This window comes from Psittacula echo (genome assembly GCF_963264785.1).
Source record: "Psittacula echo genome assembly, contig: SCAFFOLD_142, whole genome shotgun sequence".
NCBI lineage: Eukaryota > Metazoa > Chordata > Aves > Psittaciformes > Psittacidae > Psittacula > Psittacula echo.
In genome coordinates, this window is record NW_027664194.1 from 34,742 (window position 1) to 54,100 (window position 19,359).

The 19,359-nt window shown below is 57.2% G+C and overlaps 1 protein-coding gene across 1 annotated transcript; it reads right to left on the reverse strand.

The window, feature by feature from the left end:
* Positions 1-286: 286 nt before the first annotated feature.
* MCM7 (minichromosome maintenance complex component 7) lies at positions 287-14,889 on the reverse strand. Its single transcript, XM_080639928.1, has 11 exons — positions 14,821-14,889; positions 14,603-14,740; positions 12,527-12,676; positions 11,423-11,537; positions 11,187-11,318; positions 9,780-9,863; positions 8,062-8,455; positions 5,912-5,995; positions 3,846-4,014; positions 1,456-1,565; positions 287-692 (listed from the first exon to the last, which is right to left on the reverse strand). Exons 1-11 carry the CDS (start codon positions 14,875-14,877, stop codon positions 491-493), a joined length of 1,635 nt encoding a protein of 544 aa, XP_080496054.1. The 5' UTR covers positions 14,878-14,889; the 3' UTR covers positions 287-490.
* Positions 14,890-19,359: the final 4,470 nt, after the last annotated feature.

A 19,359-nucleotide genomic window follows, 5' to 3' on the forward strand; every position in this document is an offset into this window, starting at 1 on the left:
CCTGCCCCATGGATGTGTGGGGCTGCCCCATAGCTCTCTAGGCCTGCCCCATGGATGTGTGGGGCTGCCCCATGGATGTCTGAGTCTGCCCATAGATGTGTGGGGCTGCCCCATAGCTCTCTAAGCCTGCCAATAGATGTACAGGCCTGCCCCATGGATGTGTGGGGCTGCCCCATAGCTCTCTAGGCCTGCCCCATGGATGTGTGGGGCTGCCCCATGGATGTGTGAGTCTGCCCATAGATGCGTGGGGCTGCCCCATAGCTCTCTAAGCCTGCCAATAGGTGTATAGGCCTGCCCCATGGATCTATGGGTCTGCCCCATGGATGTGTGGGGCTGCCCATAGATGCGTGGGGCTGCCCCATAGCTCTCTAAGCCTGCCAATAGGTGTATAGGCCTGCCCCATGGATCTATGGGTCTGCCCCATAGATGTGTGGGGCTGCCCCATAGCTCTCCAGGCCTGCCCCATGGATGTGTGGGGCTGCCCCCCGGCTCAGACGAAGGTGACGCGGGTGCGGGCGGCGTTGACCTGCACCACGTTGAGCTCCTCGTACTCCTCCAGCGCCGCCTGCACCTGGGCCGGGGTGAAGCCTTTGGCCACGCAGCGCTCCAGGGCCTCGCTATAGGGCACGGCCCCACGGCCGCCCCCCAGCTCCCGCAGCGCCGCGAAGATGGCGTCCGATGGGCGCTGGGGCCTATGGGGGGGGAGAGAGGGGGGGTTATGGGGGGGTATAGGGACATAGCGGGGTCCATAGGGGTACATCGGTGGTCAGCGGGGGTCCATAGGGATCAATGGGGTCCATAGGGATCAGTGAGGATCAATAGGGATCCATGGGGTGCATAGAGATCCATAGGGATCCATGGGGTCCATAGGGATCAGTGGGGTGCATAGAGATCCATAGGGATCAATGGGGCCAATAGGGATCCATGGGGATCATTGGGGTCCATAGGGATCCATGGGGATCAATACAGATCCAATAGGGTCCATGGGGATCAATGGGGTCCATGGGGATCAATGGGGACCATAGGGATCAATGGGATCCATAGGGATCCATGGGGTCCATAGGGATCCATGGGTTCCATAGGGATCCATGGGGTCCATAGGGATCCATGGGGATCAATGGGGTCCATAGGGATCAGTGGGGATCCATGGGGTCCATAGGGATCAGTGGGGATCCATGGGGTCCATAGGGATCCACGGGTTTCATAGGGATCAATGGGGTCCATAGGGATCCATAGAGATCAATGGGGATCCATAGGGATCAATGGAGTCCATAGGGATCAATGGGATCCATAGGGATCAATAGAGTCCATAGGGATCCATGGGGTCCATAGGGATCAATGGAGTCCATAGGGATCCATGGGGTCCATAGGGATCCATGGGGTCCATAGGGATCAATGGAGTCCATGGGGATCAATGGGGTCCATAGGGATCAATGGGGATCCCCGGGCCCTGACCGTGCCGACGGCTCCCGCTCGGGCTCCAGCGATTCCCGGCTCATCTCCAGCAGCCGCACGGCCTCGGCCACGTCCTCGCGCTCCACCACGTCCCCGAGGCGCAGCCGGGCCTGCGCGGACACACGGACCCATAGAGACCCATAGGGACCCATAGAGACCCATAGAGACCCCATAGAGACCCATAGGGACCCATAGAGACCCTATAGAGACCCATAGAGACCCATAGAGACCCATAGGGACCCATAGAGACCCATAGAGACCCCATAGAGACCCATAGGGACCCATAGAGACCCATAGAGACCCCATAGAGACCATAGAGACCCCACAGAGACCCCATAGAGACCCATAGGGACCCATAGAGACCCATAGAGACCCTATAGAGACCCATAGGGACCCCACAGAGACCCCATAGAGACCCCATAGAGACCCATAGAGACCCCATAGAGACCCATAGGGACCCATAGAGACCCATAGAGACCCCATAGAGACCATAGAGACCCCACAGAGACCCCATAGAGACCCCATAGAGACCCATAGAGACCCATAGGGACCCATAGGGACCCATAGAGACCCTATAGAGACCCATAGAGACCCATAGAGACCCATAGGGACCCATAGAGACCCCATAGAGACCCATAGGGACCCATAGGGACCCATAGAGACCCCATAGAGACCCATAGGAACCCTAGAGCACCCCCTATAGAGACCCCATAGAGACCCTAGAGCTCCCCCTATAGAGACCCCATAGAGACCCATAGGGACCCTAGAGCACCCCCTATAGAGACCCCATAGAGACCCTAGAGCTCCCCCTATAGAGACCCCATTGAGACCCATAGGGACCCTAGAGCACCCCCTATAGAGGCCCCATAGGGACCCTAGAGCACCCCCCATAGAGACCCTAGAGCACCCCCTATAGAGACCCCATAGAGACCCCAGAGCTCCCCCTATAGAGACCCCATAGGGACCTATAGAGACCCTAGAGCACCCCCTGTAACACCCAGTGATACCCCATAGCATCCAGAGACACCCCAGAGCAGCCACCCTCTATCCCTATCCCATCCCCATAACCCCATTCCCACTTATCCCACCCCATTCCTGGTTATCCCATCCCCATTCCCAGTTACCCCAGTGCCACTTATCCCATTCCCATTCCCAGTTTTCCCATTCCCAGTTACCCCGCCCCCATTCCCGTTCTCCCGCCCCCATTCCCGTTCTCCCGCCCCCATTCCCGTTCTCCCGCCCCCATTCCCGTTCTCCCGCCCCCATTCCCATTCTCCCGCCCCCATTCCCGTTCTCCCGCCCCCATTCCCGTTTTCCCGCCCCCATTCCCGTTCTCCCGCCCCCATTCCCTTTCTCCCGCCCCCATTCCCTTTCTCCCGCCCCATTCCCGTTATCCCACCCCCATTCCCGTTCTCCCGCCCCCATTCCCGTTCTCCCGCCCCCATTCCCGTTCTCCCACCCCCATTCCCATTCTCCCGCCCCCATTCCCATTCTCCCGCCCCCATTCCCGTTTTCCCGCCCCCATTCCCGTTCTCCCGCCCCCATTCCCGTTCTCCCACCCCCATTCCCGTTCTCCCGCCCCCATTCCCGTTCTCCCGCCCCCATTCCCGTTCTCCCACCCCCATTCCCGTTCTCCCGCCCCCATTCCCGTTCTCCCGCCCCCATTCCCGTTATCCCGCCCCCATTCCCGTTATCCCGCCCCCATTCCCGTTCTCCCGCCCCCATTCCCATTCTCCCGCCCCCATTCCCGTTCTCCCACCCCCATTCCCGTTTTCCCGCCCCCATTCCCATTCTCCCGCCCCCATTCCCGTTTTCCCGCCCCCATTCCCGTTCTCCCACCCCCATTCCCGTTCTCCCGCCCCCATTCCCGTTCTCCCATCCCCATTCCCGTTATCCCACCCCCATTCCCGTTCTCCCGCCCCCATTCCCGTTATCCCACCCCCATTCCCGTTCTCCCGCCCCCATTCCCTTTCTCCCGCCCCCATTCCCGTTCTCCCGCCCCCATTCCCGTTCTCCCGCCCCCATTCCCTTTCTCCCGCCCCCATTCCCGTTCTCCCGCCCCCATTCCCGTTCTCCCACCCCCATTCCCGTTTTCCCGCCCCCATTCCCGTTCTCCCGCCCCCATTCCCGTTCTCCCGCCCCCATTCCCATTCTCCCGCCCCCATTCCCATTCTCCCGCCCCCATTCCCGTTCTCCCGCCCCCATTCCCGTTTTCCCGCCCCCATTCCCATTCTCCCGCCCCCATTCCCGTTTTCCCGCCCCCATTCCCGTTCTCCCGCCCCCATTCCCGTTATCCCGCCCCCATTCCCATTCTCCCGCCCCCATTCCCGTTTTCCCGCCCCCATTCCCGTTCTCCCGCCCCCATTCCCGTTATCCCGGCTCTCCCTCACCAGCGCCGTTGCCAGCCGCAGCATCGCCAGGAGGCTGCGGGCCGAGGTGAAGCCCGGCTCCCGGCCGGCCCCGCCCCCTTTGCGCATGCTCACGTAGGCGGCCGTGAAGGCGTCGGCCAGGGCCGGCGGCACCCGCGGCTGCTGCCGCTTGCACAGCGCCAGGTACCGCCTGCAGGGGGCGCAAGGGGGACACGGGGAGAGCGTGGCAGGGATGGGATACGGGATACGGGGACACAGGGATACAGGGATGGATGGGATACAGGGATGGATGGGATACAGGGATACAGGGATGGATGGGATACAGGGATACAGGGATACAGGGATACAGGGATGGATGGGATACAGGGATACAGGGATACGGGATACAGGGATACAGGGATGGATGGGATACAGGGATACAGGGACACAGGGATACAGGGATGGATGGGATACAGGGATATGGGATACAGGGATACAGGGATACGGGATACAGGGATACAGGGATACAGGGATGGATGGGATACAGGGATACAGGGATATGGGATACAGGGATACAGGGATACGGGATACAGGGATACAGGGATATGGGATACAGGGATACAGGGATACGGGATACAGGGATACAGGGATATGGGATACAGGGATATGGGATACAGGGATACAGGGATATGGGATACAGGGATACAGGGATGGATGGGATATGGGATACGGGATACAGGGATACAAGGATGGATGGGATATGGGATACGGGATACAGGGATATGGGATGGATGGGATACAGGGATATGGGATACAAGGATACAGGGATACAGGGATATGGGATACAGGGATGGATGGGATATGGGATACGGGATACAGGGATACAGGGATGGATGGGATATGGGATACGGGATACAGGGATATGGGATACAGGGATATGGGATACAGGGATACAGGGATATGGGATACAGGGATACAGGGATGGATGGGATACAGGGATACGGGATAGGGATATGGGATACAGGGATATGGGATACAGGGATGGATGGGATACGGGATACGGGATACAGGGATACAGGGAGAGCATGAGATACAGGGATATACAGATATGGGATACAGGGTTATGGGATGTGGGGATAGAGAGATATAGGGATAATGGGGATATGGGATATAGGGATGTATGGGATATGGGGATGTATGGGATATGGGGATATGGGATGTGGGGATCTGGGGTATGAGATATGCAATATGGATACAGACACACAGGGACATGGATACAGGGATGCAGGGACATGAGATATGGATGCAGGACATGGATACAGGGATACAGGGATACAGGATATGGATACAGGGATCCAGGACATGGATACAGGGATCCAGGATATGGATACAGGGATACAGGACATGGATACAGGGATGCAGGATATGGATACAGGGATCCAGGACATGGATACAGGGATGCAGGACATGGATACAGGGATGTGGGATATGGATACAGGGATCCAGGACATGGATACAGGGATGCGGGATATGGATACAGGGATCCAGGACATGGATACAGGGATCCAGGACATGGATACAGGGATCCAAGACATGGATACAGGGATGCAGGACATGGATACAGGGATGCGGGACATGGATACAGGGATCCAGGACATGGATACAGGGATGCGGGATATGGATACAGGGATGCGGGACATGGATACAGGGATCCAGGACATGGATACAGGGATCCAGGACATGGATACAGGGATGCGGGATATGGATACAGGGATGCAGGACATGGATACAGGGATCCAGGACATGGATACAGGGATCCAGGACATGGATACAGGGATGCGGGATATGGATACAGGGATGCAGGACATGGATACAGGGATGCGGGACATGGATACAGGGATGCGGGATATGGATACAGGGATGCAGGACATGGATACAGGGATCCAGGACATGGATACAGGGATGCGGGATATGGATACAGGGATGCAGGACATGGATACAGGGATCCAGGACATGGATACAGGGATGCGGGATATGGATACAGGGATGCGGGACATGGATACAGGGATCCAGGACATGGATACAGGGATGCAGGGATGTGCCCGCACCTCATGAGCTTCATGTCCAGGGGCTGGAAGGCGCCGGGCGGCTCCCGGTTGTGCCGGTGCACGAAGGTGATGTGGTGGGCGAGGCTGGGGGGCAGCCCCAGAGACACCAATGGGCCCCATGGCGACCAGCCCCACATCCCCTATAGCCCCATCCCCTATAGCTCCATCCCCTATAGCCCCATCCCCTACAGCCCCATCCCCTATAGCCCCATCCCCTATAGCCCCATCCCCTATAGCTCCATCCCCTATAGCTCCATCCCCTATAGCCCCATCCCCTATAGCCCCATCCCCTACAGCCCCATCCCCTATAGCCCCATCCCCTATAGCCCCACATCCCCTATAGCCCCATCCCCTATAGCCCCATCCCCTATAGCCCCATCCCCTATAGCTCCATCCCCTATAGCCACACATCCCCTATAGCTCCATCCCCTATAGCCCCATCCCCTATAGCCCCATCCCCTATAGCTCCATCCCCTATAGCTCCATCCCCTATAGCTCCATCCCCTATAGCCCCATCCCCTATAGCTCCATCCCCTATAGCTCCATCCCCTATAGCCCCATCCCCTATAGCTCCATCCCCTATAGCCCCATCCCCTATAGCCCCATCCCCTATAGCTCCATCCCCTATAGCCCCATCCCCTATAGCCCCATCCCCTATAGCTCCATCCCCTATAGCCCCACATCCCCTATAGCTCCATCCCCTATAGCCCCATCCCCTATAGCTCCATCCCCTATAGCCCCACATCCCCTATAGCCCCATCCCCTATAGCCCCATCCCCTATAGCCCCATCCCCTATAGCTCCATCCCCTATAGCTCCATCCCCTATAGCTCCATCCCCTATAGCCCCATCCCCTATAGCTCCATCCCCTATAGCTCCATCCCCTATAGCCCCATCCCCTATAGCTCCATCCCCTATAGCCCCACATCCCCTATAGCCCCATCCCCTATAGCCCCATCCCCTATAGCTCCCATCCCCTATAGCCCCATCCCCTATAGCTCCCATCCCCTATAGCCCCATCCCCTATAGCCCCATCCCCTATAGCTCCATCCCCTATAGCTCCATCCCCTATAGCTCCATCCCCTACAGCCCCATCCCCTATAGCCCCATCCCCTATAGCTCCCATCCCCTATAGCTCCCATCCCCTATAGCCCCATCCCCTATAGCCCCATCCCCTATAGCTCCATCCCCTATAGCTCCATCCCCTATAGCCCCATCCCCTACAGCTCCATCCCCTATAGCTCCATCCCCTATAGCTCCATCCCCTATAGCTCCATCCCCTATAGCTCCATCCCCTATAGCTCCATCCCCTACAGCCCCATCCCCTATAGCCCCATCCCCTATAGCCCCATCCCCTATAGCTCCCATCCCCTATAGCTCCCATCCCCTATAGCCCCATCCCCTATAGCCCCATCCCCTATAGCCCCATCCCCTATAGCTCCATCCCCTATAGCCCCATCCCCTACAGCTCCATCCCCTACAGCCCCATCCCCTATAGCCCCATCCCCTATAGCTCCATCCCCTATAGCTCCATCCCCTATAGCCCCATCCCCTATAGCTCCATCCCCTACAGCCCCATCCCCTACAGCCCCATCCCCTATAGCTCCATCCCCTATAGCCCCACATCCCCTATAGCCCCATCCCCTATAGCCCCATCCCCTATAGCTCCATCCCCTATAGCCCCACATCCCCTATAGCCCCATCCCCTATAGCCCCATCCCCTATAGCCCCATCCCCTATAGCTCCATCCCCTATAGCTCCATCCCCTATAGCTCCATCCCCTATAGCCCCATCCCCTATAGCTCCCATCCCCTATAGCCCCATCCCCTATAGCTCCCATCCCCTATAGCCCCATCCCCTACAGCCCCATCCCCTATAGCCCCATCCCCTATAGCCCCACATCCCCTATAGCCCCACATCCCCTATAGCCTCATCCCCTATAGCCCCACATCCCCTATAGCCCCATCCCCTATAGCCCCATCCCCTATAGCTCCATCCCCTATAGCCCCATCCCCTATAGCCCCATCCCCTATAGCTCCCATCCCCTATAGCCCCATCCCCTACAGCCCCATCCCCTATAGCCCCATCCCCTATAGCCCCATCCCCTATAGCTCCATCCCCTATAGCCCCATCCCCTCCCGCTCCCGGTACCTGAGGTCCTGGCTGCGCCGGGGCCGGTCCCTCATGAGCCAGAGGAGGTCGAAGCGGGAGAGCAGCGCCGGGGGCAGCCTCACGTTGTGCTCCAGGGGCCGCCGGGGGTCGAAGCGGCCCAGGGCCGGGTTGGCGGCGGCCAGCACGGCGCAGCGGGCGTTGAGCGTGGCTGCAACGCCGGCCTTGGCCAGCGAGAGGCGCTGCTGCTCCATGGCCTCGTGCAGCGCCACCCGCTCGGCGCCGCGCAGCTTCTCGAACTCGTCCATGACGCAGACGCCGCGGTCCGAGAGCACCAGGGCGCCCCCTGCCAGGCTCACGGAGCCCGAGGCCGGGTCCCGCACCACGGCGGCCGTGAGCCCCGCGCCCGAGGAGCCGCGGCCCGTGGTGAACTGGCCTGGGGAAGGGAGCGCGGGGACACGGCGGTGAGGGACGGGGGGGTACGGGGGTACAGGGATAGAGGGGTACGGGATAGAGGGATACAGGGATAGAGGGATACAGGGATAGAGGGATACAGGGGTACGGGGGTACGGGGGGACAGGGATAGAGGGGTACAGGGATACAGGGGTACGGGGATGGAGGGGTATGGGATATGGGTTATAGGGATACAGGGGTATGGGATACAGGGATACAGGGACACAGGGATACAGGGGTAGAGGGGTAGAGGGATACAGGGGTACGGGGGTACAGGGGTACGGGGGTACGGGGGTACAGGGGTATGGGGATACAGGGGTATGGGATAGAGGGATAGAGGGGTATGGGACACAGGAATACAGGGGTATGGGATAGAGGGGTATGGGCTACAGGGATAGAGGGACAGAGGGGTATGGGATACAGGGATACAGGGATAGAGGGGTATGGGATACAGGGATAGAGGGATAGAGGGGTATGGGATACAGGGATATGGGATATAGGGACACAGGGGTATGGGATACAGGGATAGAGGGATATGGGATACAGGGATAGAGGGATATAGGGATAGAAGTATAGAGGGATAGGGATATGGGATACAGGGATATGGGATACAGGGATACAGGGATATGGGATACAGGGATATGGGATACAGGGATACAGGGATATGGGATACAGGGATATGGGATAGAGGGATAAGGATATGGGATACAGGGATATGGGATACAGGCATATGGGATACAGGGATAGAGGAATATGGGATATAGGGATGGATATAGGATACAGGGATATAGGGATATAGGGATATGGGATATAGGCATACAGAGATATGGAATATAGGGATAGAGGGGTAGAGCTATAGGAATATGTGATATAGGGATGGATATGGGACATAGAAATAGGGATATGGGATATAGAAATATAGGCATACAGGGATAGAGGGGTATAGGGATAGGGATATGGCATATAGGGATGGATATGGGATATAGGGATATGGGATACAGATACGGGATATAGAGATGGATATGGATGTAGGGATATGGGATATGGATATGGGATATAGGAATATGGATATGGGATACAGAGATACGGGATATAGGGATGGTATGGATGTAGGGATATGGGATATGGATGTAGGGATATGGGATAGGGATATGGGATATAGGGATATGGATATGGGATATAGGGATATGGATATGGGATATAGGGATATGGATATGGGATATAGGGACATGGATATGGGATATAGGGATATGGATATGGGATATAGGGACATGGATATGGGATATAGGCATATGGATATGGCTCACTGCGCGGCGCCAGGCGGTCGATGTAGGACAGGAGCTGGGACTTGGCCACGCCGGGGTCCCCCATGAGGCAGATGTTGATGTTCCCTATGGGGGGGGGCACACCCCGTCAAACATCCCATAATAACCCACCGCGTATCCCGACCATCCCATAATAACCCACCGCCTATCCCGACCATCCCATAATAACCCACCGCCTATCCCAAACATCCCATAATACCCCACCGCGCATCCCAAACATCCCATAATAACCCACCGCCTATCCCAAACATCCCATAATAACCCACCGCCTATCCCGACCATCCCATAATACCCCACCGCGCATCCCAAACATCCCATAATAACCCACCGCGCATCCCAAACATCCCATAATAACCCACCGCGTATCCCGACCATCCCATAATACCCCACCGCGCATCCCAAACATCCCATAATAACCCACCGCCTATCCCGACCATCCCATAATACCCCACCGCGCATCCCAAACATCCCATAATAACCCACCGCCTATCCCAAACATCCCATAATAACCCACCGCGTATCCCAAACATCCCATAATAACCCACCGCCTATCCCAAACATCCCATAATAACCCACCGCGTATCCCGACCATCCCATAATAACCCACCGCGTATCCCAAACATCCCATAATAACCCACCGCGTATCCCGACCATCCCATAATAACCCACCGCCTATCCCAAACATCCCATAATAACCCACCGGGTATCCCGACCATCCCATATCCCATCAGATATCCCAAATCCCATTAAAGATCCCATCAAGCATCCCGTATCCCATCAGATATCCCATTGAATATCCATTATCCAATCCAAGATCCCATCAAATGTCTCATATCCCAACTCATTGATCCCCATCTCCTTGATCTCCATCTCCTCCATCCCATCCCCATCCCCTCCATCCCAACCCCATCTCCTCCATCCCATCCCCATCTCCTCCATCCCATCCCCATCTCCTCCATCCCATCTCCATCTCCTCCATCCCAACCCCATCTCCTCCATCCCATCCCCATCTCCTCCATCCCATCCCCATCTCCTCCATCCCATCCCCATCTCCTCCATCCCATCCCCATCTCCTCCATCCCAACCCCATCTCCTCCATCCCATCCCCATCTCCTCCATCCCATCCCCATCTCCTCCATCCCATCCCCATCTCCTCCATCCCATCTCCATCTCCTCCATCCCATCCCCATCTCCTCCATCCCATCCCCATCTCCTCCATCCCATCCCCATCTCCTCCATCCCATCCCCATCTCCTCCATCCCATCCCCATCTCCTCCATCCCATCCCCATCTCCTCCATCCCATCCCCATCTCCTCCATCCCATCCCATGCCCATCTCCTCCATCCCATCCCATTATCCCATTATCCCGTTATCCCACCCCCTCCTCACCCCGGATCTTCAGCCCATGCACGTTCCTCTCCACGCCCCCCACCAGCAGCAGCAGCAGCGCCTTCTTCACGTCCTCGTGCCCATAGATCTCGGGGGCGATGGACGCCGCCAGCCTCTCATAGAAGTCCTCCTCTACCAAAGCAAGCCCCCCATGGGGCCAGCTCAGGAGGCCGCTATGGGGCTGGCCCCCCGGACGGGTCCCGCGCTATGGGGCTGCCCCATAGAGGGCTCCTTACGGGTGATCTGCCGCAGCTCCTCCTCGCTCAGGTCCCCGGCTCCCAGCTCCTCCTCCTCGCTCTTGTTCATCTTCACCACCTGGTGGGCTTCCAGGTAGGTCTCGGAGAGCAAGCCCTAAGGGGGGGGTTATGGGGTGGTGGTCACTGGTGGCCATTGATTGACCATTGGGTGCCCATTGGATGACCGTTGGGTGCCCATTGGTTGACCACTGGGTGCCAATTGGGTGGTCATTGGGTGCCCGTTGACTGACCATTGGGTGCCCATTGGATGACCACTGGGTGCCCACTGGTTGACCACTGGGTGCCAATTGGGTGGTCATTGGGTGCCCATTGACTGACCATTGGGTGCTCATTGGATGACCATTGGGTGCCCATGGATTGACCATTAGGTGCCCACTGAGTGACCATTGGGTGGTCATTGGTGCCCATGGATTGACCATTGGGTGCTCATTGGATGCCCATTGGGTGCCCATGGATTGACCATTAGGTGCCCACTGAGTGACCATTGGGTGGTCATTGGTGCCCATGGATTGACCATTGGGTGCTCATTGGATGCCCATTGGGTGCCCATGGATTGACCATTAGGTGCCCACTGAGTGACCATTGGGTGGTCATTGGTGCCCATGGATTGACCATTGGGTGCTCATTGGATGCCCATTGGGTGCCCATGGATTGACCATTAGGTGCCCACTGAGTGACCATTGGGTGGTCATTGGTGCCCATGGACTGACCATTGGGTGCCCACTGGATCACCATTGGGTGCTCATGGGTTGACCACTGGGTGGCAATTGGCTGGCCACTGAATGACCGTTGGGTTCCCATTAGACGCCCATGGGGGGTGACCATTGGGTGCCCATGAGTTGACCATTAGGTATCCACTGATTGACCATTGGGTGGCCATTGGATGACCACTGGGTGCCCATGGGGCGACCACTGAGTGCCCCTTGGTTGGCCATTGGATTCCCATTAGGTGACCATTGGATGACCACTGGTGACCACTGGATGCGCATTGGTTGGCCATTGGACGACCATGGGTTGGCCATTGGTTGCCCATTGGGTGCCTATGGAATGACCATGGGGTGGTGGCCAGGGGGTGGCACTGACCTGGACCACCTGCTGGAAGCCCCCCTTGAGGAGCGGGAGGAAGACTCCGGTGACGCTGATGTGGTCCCCGGGCTGGGCCAGGCGCGTGTTGTCCCCGTGCAGGGCCACCGTGATGGAGCGGGGAAGGTGCCCCACGGGGACCTGGTCCGTCTGGGGGGGGGACATGGAAAAGGGTTGGGATGAGGAGGTGGGGACAATGGGATGAGGTTGGGATGAGGAGGTGGGGACAATGGGATGAGGATGGGATGAGGAGGTGGGGACAATGGGATGAGGTTGGGATGAGGAGGTGGGGACAATGGGATGAGGTTGGGATGAGGAGGTGGGGACAATGGGATGAGGTTGGGATGAGGAGATGGGGACAATGGGATGAGGTTGGGATGAGGAGGTGGGGACAATGGGATGAGGTTGGGATGAGGAGGTGGGGACAATGGGATGAGGTTGGGATGAGGAGGTGGGGACAATGGGATGAGGTTGGGATGAGGAGGTGGGGACAATGGGATGAGGTTGGGATGAGGAGGTGGGGACAATGGGATGAGGTTGGGATGAGGAGATGGGGACAATGGGATGAGGTTGGGATGAGGAGGTGGGGACAATGGGATGAGGTTGGGATAAGGAGGTGGGGACAATGGGATGAGGTTGGGATGAGGAGGTGGGGACAATGGGATGAGGATGGGATGAGGAGATGGGGACAATGGGATGAGGTTGGGATGAGGAGGTGGGGACAATGGGATGAGGTTGGGATGAGGAGGTGGGGACAATGGGATGAGGTTGGGATGAGGAGATGGGGACAATGGGATGAGGTTGGGATGAGATGGGGACAACGGGATGAGGTTGGGATGAGGAGGTGGGGACAATGGGATGAGGTTGGGATGAGGAGATGGGGACAATGGGATGAGGTTGGGATGAGGAGATGGGGACAATGGGATGAGGTTGGGATGAGGAGATGGGGACAATGGGATGAGGTTGGGATGAGGAGGTGGGGACAATGGGATGAGGTTGGGATGAGGAGGTGGGGACAATGGGATGAGGTTGGGATGAGGAGATGGGGACAATGGGATGAGGTTGGGATGAGGAGGTGGGGACAATGGGATGAGGTTGGGATGAGGAGGTGGGGACAATGGGATGAGGTTGGGATGAGGAGGTGGGGACAATGGGATGAGGTTGGGATGAGGAGGTGGGGACAATGGGATGAGGTTGGGATGAGGAGATGGGGACAATGGGATGAGGTTGGGATGAGGAGATGGGGACAATGGGATGAGGTTGGGATGAGATGGGGACAATGGGATGAGGTTGGGATGAGGAGATGGGGACAATGGGATGAGGTTGGGATGAGATGGGGACAACGGGATGAGGTTGGGATGAGGAGGTGGGGACAATGGGATGAGGATGGGATGAGGAGGTGGGGACAATGGGATGAGGATGGGATGAGGAGGTGGGGACAATGGGATGAGGTTGGGATGAGGAGATGGGGACAATGGGATGAGGTTGGGATGAGGAGATGGGGACAATGGGATGAGGTTGGGATGAGATGGGGACAACGGGATGAGGTTGGGATGAGGAGGTGGGGACAATGGGATGAGGTTGGGATGAGGAGGTGGGGACAATGGGATGAGGATGGGATGAGGAGATGGGGACAATGGGATGAGGTTGGGATGAGGAGATGGGGACAATGGGATGAGGTTGGGATGAGGAGATGGGGACAATGGGATGAGGTTGGGATGAGGAGATGGGGACAATGGGATGAGGTTGGGATGAGGAGGTGGGGACAATGGGATGAGGTCGGATGAGGATGGACAACGGGACAAGGAGGTGGGGACCATGGGATGAGGTTGGACATGGAGATGGGATGGGATGAGATAGGAAGCGGTGATGGGATGAGGTTGGATGTGGAGATAGGAGACAATGGGACATGGGGCACAATGGGATGAGGTTGGACATGGATCATGGGGACAATGGGAGGAGGTTGAGATGAGGAGACGAGAACAACAGGATGAGGCCGAACCTGCATCTGCCCCACATTCAACCCCTTCCATGGGGCTGGATGCGTGTCCCCCCCGCTGCTGCCCCATAGCTCACGTGCTCCTGCATCTTGAGCTCCTGGTACTTGATGAACTTGGAGCCCCTCGTCTGCAGGTAGAGGCGTCCCCCGGCGCGTTCCATGCGGCATTCCCGGCTCGGACACAGCAGCAGCGGCGTGAAGGTGGGGGCTTGGATCTATGGGTCGGGATGAGCCCCTAAGGGATGGCATTGGGATGGGGGGATCTCCCCATCGGGATGCTGGGGGGGGGGCTTACGGGCTGGTAGGTCTCGGCGCCGCACTGGTCGCAGGTGTAGGTGGCCACGAGCATCATGGGCTGCACCTCGGTGACGCGGGTGACGACGCCGGCCACGGTCACCAGCTTCCCGATGGAATCGGCCCTCACGTCCCGGATGCCGCGGGGCTTGGAGGTGGAAGGGGGCTGGAAGTAGAGCTCGCTACGGGGGGGTGGAGGTGGGGTCAATGGGAGGAGGTGGGAGATGGAGGTGGGGTCAATGGGAGGAGGTTGGACATGGAGGTGGGGTCAATGGGAGGAGGTGGGAGATGGAGGTGGGGTCAATGGGAGGAGGTGGGAGATGGATGTGGGGTCAATGGGAGGAGGTGGGAGATGGAGGTGGGGTCAATGGGAGGAGGTGGGAGATGGATGTGGGGTCAATGGGAGGAGGTGGGAGATGGAGGTGGGGTCTATGGGAAGAGGTGGGAGATGGATGTGGGGTCAATGGGAGGAGGTGGGAGATGGAGGTGGGGTCCATGGGAGGAGGTGGGAGATGGATGTGGGGTCAATGGGAGGAGGTTGGACATGGAGGTGGGGTCAATGGGAGGAGGTGGGACATGGAGGTGGGGTCAATGATGGGAGGAGGTGGGAGATGGAGGTGGGGTCAATGGGAGGAGGTGGGAGATGGATGTGGGGCCAATGGGAGGAGGTGGGAGATGGAGGTGGTGTCAATGGGAGGAGGTGGGAGATGGAGGTGGTGTCAATGGGAGGAGGTGGGAGATGGAGGTGGGGTCAATGGGAGGAGGTGGGAGATGGATGTGGGGTCAATGGGAGGAGGTGGGAGATGGAGGTGGTGTCAATGGGAGGAGGTGGGAGATGGAGGTGGGGTCCATGGGAGGAGGTGGGAGATGGAGGTGGGGTCAATGGGAGGAGGTGGGAGATGGATGTGGGGTCAATGGGAGGAGGTTGGACATGGATGTGGGGTCAATGGGAGGAGGTTGGACATGGAGGTGGGGTCAATGGGAGGAGGTTGGACATGGAGGTGGGGTCAATGGGAGGAGGTGGGGTCATTGGGAGGAGGTGGGAGATGGAGGTGGGGTCAATGGGAGGAGGTGGGAGATGGAGGTGGGGTCAATGGGAGGAGGTTGGAGATGGAAGTGGGGTCAATGGGAGGAGGTGGGAGATGGATGTGGGGTCAATGGGAGGAGGTGGGAGATGGAGGTGGGGTCAATGGGAGGAGGTGGGACATGAATGTGGGGTCAATGGGAGGAGGTTGGACACGGAGATGGGATGAGGCTGGATGTGGGGATGGAGATGGGAGGAGGTTGGATGAGGATGGACAACAGGACACGGAGATGGGAGGAGGCTGGCCATGGAGATGGGGGCCACATGCACAGGCTGGGTCCTGGGGGTCCCCATAGTGCCCCCATGGTGTCGCTATGGGTGTCCCCATCTCCCCCATAGTCCCCCCATGGATCCCCCTATGGGTGCCCCTATGGATCCCCCCTATGTGTGCCCCTATGGGTGTCCCTATGGGTGCCCCACGACTCACAAGCGGCGCAGCAGCTCAGGGGGATACTGGTTCTGGGGGTCCCGGGGCTCCCCCCGGGCCCGGCCCCGCTGCTCCAGCAGCAGCCGGTGCTCCAGGTACACGTCCAGCACGTCCCGTGGGGCCACCTGCAGGCAATGGGGGGCAATGGGGGCAATGGGGGTCAATGGAGGCAATGGGGGTCAATGGGGGGCAATGGGTATCACTGAGTGTCAATGGCGGTCAATGGATGCCAATGAGTATCAATAGGGTATCAATGGATGTCAATGGGGTATCAATGAATGCCAATGGGTATCAATGCGGTATCAATGGATGTCAATGGGGTATCAATGAATGCCAATGGGTATCAATGCGGTATCAATGGATGTCAATGGGGTATCAATGAATGCCAATGGGTATCAATGCGGTATCAATGGATGTCAATGGGGTATCAATGAATGCCAATGGGTATCAATGCGGTAGCAATGGATGTCAATGGGGTGTCAATGGGGTATCAATAAATAGCAATGGGGTATCAACAAATATCAATGGGGTATTAATGGGGCATCAATTTATGTCAATGGGGTATCAATGGATGCCAATGAGCATCAATAAGTATCAATGGGGTATCAATGGGGCATCAATGGATGTCAATGGGGCATCAATAAGTATCAATGGGGTATCAATGGGGCATCAATGGATGTCAATGGGTATCAATGGGCATCAATAAGTATCAATGGGGTATCAATGGGACATCAATGGATGTCAATGGGTACCAATGGGGTATCAATGATTATCAGTGGAGTATCAATGGGTATCAATGGCTGTCAATGGGTATCAATGGGTATGAATGGCAGTCAACAGGTATCAATGGGTATCAATGGGGTATCAATGGCTGTCAATGGCAGTCAATGGGTATCAATGGAGGATCAATGGCAGTCAATGGGTATCAATGGGGTATCAATGGCTGTCAATGGGTATCAATGGGGTATCAGTGGCTATCAATGGCAGTCAATGGGTATCAATGGCAGTCAATGGGTATCAATGGGGTATCAATGGCAGTCAATGGGTATCAATGGGGTATCAATGGCAGTCAATGGGTATCAATGGGGTATCAATGGCAGCCAATGGGTATCAATATGGTATCAATGGCAGTCAATGGGTATCAATGGGGTATCAATGGCAGTCAATGGGTATCAATGGGGTATCAATGGCTGTCAATGGGTGTCAATGGGGTATCAATGGCTGTCAATGGGTATCAATGGGGTATCAGTGGCTATCAATGGCAGTCAATGGGTATCAATGGGGTATCAATGGCAGTCAATGGGTATCAATGGGTATCAATGGCAGTCAATGGGTATCAATGGGGTATCAATGGCAGCTGATGGGTATCAATGTGGTATCAATGGCAGTCAATGGGTATCAATGGGGTATCAATGGGGTATCAATGGCAGTTAATGGGTGTCAATGGGGTATCAATGGCTGTCAATGGGTATCAGTGGGGTATCAGTGGCTATCAATGGCAGTCAATGGGTATCAATGGGGGATCAATGGCAGTCAATGGGTATCAATGGGGTATTAATGACAGTCAATGGGTGTCAATGGGGGATCAATGGCAGTCAATGGGTATCAATGGGGTATCAATGGCAGTCAATGGGTACCAATGGGGTATCAATGGCAGTCAATGGGTATCAATGGGGTATCAATGGCAGTCAATGGGTATCAATGGGGTATCAATGGCAGCCAATGGGTATCAATATGGTATCAATGGCAGTCAATGGGTGTCAATGGGGTATCAATGGCTGTCAATGGGTATCAATGGGGTATCAGTGGCTATCAATGGCAGTCAATGGGTATCAATGGGGTATCAATGGCAGTCAATGGGTATCAATGGGGTATCAATGGCAGTCAATGGGTATCAATGGGGTATCAATGGCAGCCGATGGGTATCAATATGGTATCAATGGCAGTCAATGGGTGTCAATGGGTATCAATGGGGTCACCTCGTGGTCCCGGTAGCGGGGCAGCAGCTCCTGCACGGCCTCCATGAAGAGGCCCTGGTAGCGCCGGGTGTTGTCGCAGGCGGCTTCGGCCACGGCGGGCTCGGCCTCGGCCACGTCATCCAGGGCCACCAGCACCACGGGGCGCATCCGGCGCGACACCTCCGCCTGCGGGGCCAGGGCCCGTGAGCGCCCCACTGTGGGGCTGGCACCCATGAGTGCAATGGGGGGGTTTAGGGCCCAAAACAGGGTCGGTTTGGGGGGGACACAGGGTGGAAATGGGGGTTTAGGACGTCACACTGGGGACCCCATGGGGCTCGGTGGGATGGAGGGGATTTGGGGAGAATAGTTGGGATTTGGGGCGAATAGCTGGGATTTGGGGAGAATAGTTGGGATTTGGGGAGAATAGTTGGGATTTGGGGCGAATAGTTGGGATTTGGGGCGAATAGTTGGGATTTGGGGAGAAAAATTGGGACTTGGGGAAAACAGTTGGGATTTGGGGCGAATAGCTGGGATTTGGGGAGAAAAATTGGGACTTGGGGAAAACAGTTGGGATTTGGGGCGAATAGTTGGGATTTGGGGAGAAAAATTGGGACTTGGGGAAAACAGTTGGGATTTGGGGAGAAAGAGCTGGGATTTGGGGAGAACAGTCGGGATTTGGGGGTTCCATTGCGTTTCCCGCCCACCCCCCCCTTACCAACTGCTCCCGGTACGGGAATTCCTTCCCTCCATCGGCGCTTTCCCGGTAGAATTCCTCCAGGAACCGCTTGATCTTCTCTATGGGGGGGGGGTGGAAACGGGAATGATCCCATAGGAACAACGGGAAACGGTCCCGGATCGCGCCCCCCCCCCCCCCCCCAATATCCTTGGTCCCGATCCCACCTTTCTCAGCGCCGTAATCCACGGGGGCCATTGTGGGGCCCGATCCCGGCGCCTTGGAGCCGGTTCCCGGTTCCCGTTCAAGGCGTTGCACGCTCCCGTTTCCCGCGCGCGCGCCCCCAAGGCCCCGCCCCTTCCCGCCGCCGCCGCCAACGGTTTCGCGCGCAAAAAACG